Source organism: Lathyrus oleraceus, chromosome 1, assembly GCF_024323335.1.
Source record: "Lathyrus oleraceus cultivar Zhongwan6 chromosome 1, CAAS_Psat_ZW6_1.0, whole genome shotgun sequence".
Taxonomy (NCBI): domain Eukaryota; kingdom Viridiplantae; phylum Streptophyta; class Magnoliopsida; order Fabales; family Fabaceae; genus Lathyrus; species Lathyrus oleraceus.
Window position 1 is genome coordinate 303,290,399 of NC_066579.1, and position 2,326 is coordinate 303,292,724.

Consider the following 2,326-nt stretch of genomic DNA (forward strand, 5'->3'; position numbering starts at 1 on the left):
TTCGAGGGAGTCTGGTTAAGCTGATCAACTACTCGATAATCACTCTTCTTGATAATGCGTAAGAACTCGTCTACTTCATTGGAAGGTGCAGGGTCTTGTCTTTACTGAGCACCATCAATTTATTTTCCTTTGTCTGAAGTTGAAGGATTGATATTTCCAATTGGAGTGGGTGCCGGCGTAAATATCCTTCCACTTCTCGTAATTCTGCCAGTGTCGGTGATATTGATCATTGGATCACTAGACGTCAATGGTTCTTCTTGAATCTTATGTCCATGAATGTAAACTGAGGTGTCATACACCCATGGGACTGCCTTGGTGTCAACATACGGGAATGGTGTGGGAACTGTTATTATGTTCGGAGTAACAAGATTTATTGACAGAGTTAACCGAGAGAAGTTATATGGAATTTGCAGAGGAGGGACTTCGTCGTATGGTATCTCGAGGGTAGACACATCTTCTTTTATGGACGAGCAGTCTACCACCAAGATCCCTTGGTCCATTAATTGTTGTATGACATACTCTAATGTTCTATATTGTTGCAGGTTAATCAGACAATATTCACAGTCATTACTACAAATGGGAAAGGCATTATCCTTCATTAAAGCATTCTTGATCTCGATGAGTGGTGTTTTTAACTCGTCCACTCAGGACATCAATCTCCTTCCATTGTCAACTTCCATCATATTCATAGTTGAATTATTGTGAGGGGCACCGTGTTGTTATTTACATTCGGCCCCTTGGGGGCGAACGTGATTGCCTTAGAATCAATAAGATCTTGAACCTTGTACTTTAATGCTTTACAATTCTCGATCAAATGCCCATGAGCGCCAAAATGAAATTCACAGCGGGCATTTGCATCATAACCGGGAGGAAGAACCGCTGGTGGGGGTCCTAACTCCCTTAGTTTTACAAGTGATCCCCTCAATAAATATGGTAGAATGTAGCTATACGGAATGGGAACCGTGTCAACTCTTCTCTCGGGCCTTCGCATCCTTTATTTTTGTTGTTGATACTATGGTTGCTGATGTTGCGGTTGTTGTTGATACCGTTGTTGTTGTGGTTGTTGGTGGCGTTGTTGCTGTTGAGTTTGAACAAGAATTGCAAATGATTGTTGTTGACTTGGTTGGACTGGAGCTATGGTAACTACTTGTGGATAAGCGACATTTCTTATTCGAATGATGGAGGTGGCATTGGTCTCACCTTCTCATTTTTTTACCGTAGGGAACAAAAGGTTTCTTTGATGCACTGGAAGTACTGACAGAGTTCTGGATCTTTCCCATCTTAATCATATTTTCTATCCTTTCACCTACTAAGACCAGGCCAGAAAAGCCCGAAGAGGTGCTCCCTACCATTCTATTAAGGTATGGACCTTGCAGGTTACCCATAAACATGTCTACGAGTTCCCTTTCTATCAATGTGGGTTGTACCCTAGCAGCTAACTCCCTCCATCGTTGGGCATACTCTTTGAAGGACTCCTCAAACCTTTGAGTTAGATTTTGCAACTGCGTTCGATTAGGTGCCATATCAGTGTTGTACTGATAGTGCTTGAGGAATGCCTCAGCCATTTCCCTCCATGTGTGAATATGGCTGCCCTCGAGTTGCATATACCAATCCAAAGATGCTCCATTGTGGAAATCTTGGAAAAAATGCATTAATAGTTGAACATCACTAGAATAAGCAGCCATCTTTCGGCAGTATGTCCTAATGTGAGTCATAGGGTCACTATTTCCCTTATATTTTTCAAAGTTTGGAACTTTGAACTTGGCCAGAATGATGACCCCAGGCACTAAGCACATTTCTGTCGCATCAAGGCCCAAAACATCAGTGTTCCCCATTTCCTTGAGCTTTTCCTCGATAGCCTTTACCTTCCTCTCCATCTTGTTGGTTGTTGAACCGAAGTCGCATCCTGAGAAGCAGCCCTTAGGCTGAAGAATGCATCATGTTGGTCGTCTATTTCAAAAACATGAGGATGAGGATTACCGTTTGGAACACCGTCGGGTGCACTAATGTTAATTGGAGGATCAACTTGAGGAACTGAAGTTGGAGTCTCGACCGCTGGAGGGGTAGGGTGATTGGAAGTACTGGCAAGTTGGTTCATTTCTTCTTGCATTTTTGCCATAATTTCTTGGCCTCTTGCGACTGCTTGAATAGTCTCCATCAACTGCCGCATTTAGGACCGCACCTGGCATACTTCCTCCTGAAGGGCAGCTTGGTTTTCTTGAAGTTGCTCCATGACAGCTTGTCGACGTCCTCGTGTATCGTACCGGAAAGTCAGCTTTGGGGAGTGGTTCTGGTCAGAAAAAAGGGTTGATGGATGAGTTTTTAT

General features: G+C 43.3%; 1 protein-coding gene across 1 annotated transcript; it reads right to left on the reverse strand.

The window, feature by feature from the left end:
• Window positions 1–1,196: 1,196 nt before the first annotated feature.
• On the reverse strand, window positions 1,197–1,835 carry LOC127104177 (uncharacterized). The gene has a single exon (XM_051041380.1). It carries the CDS (start codon window positions 1,833–1,835, stop codon window positions 1,197–1,199), a length of 639 nt encoding a protein of 212 aa, XP_050897337.1.
• Between the last annotated feature and the right edge of the window lie 491 nt (window positions 1,836–2,326).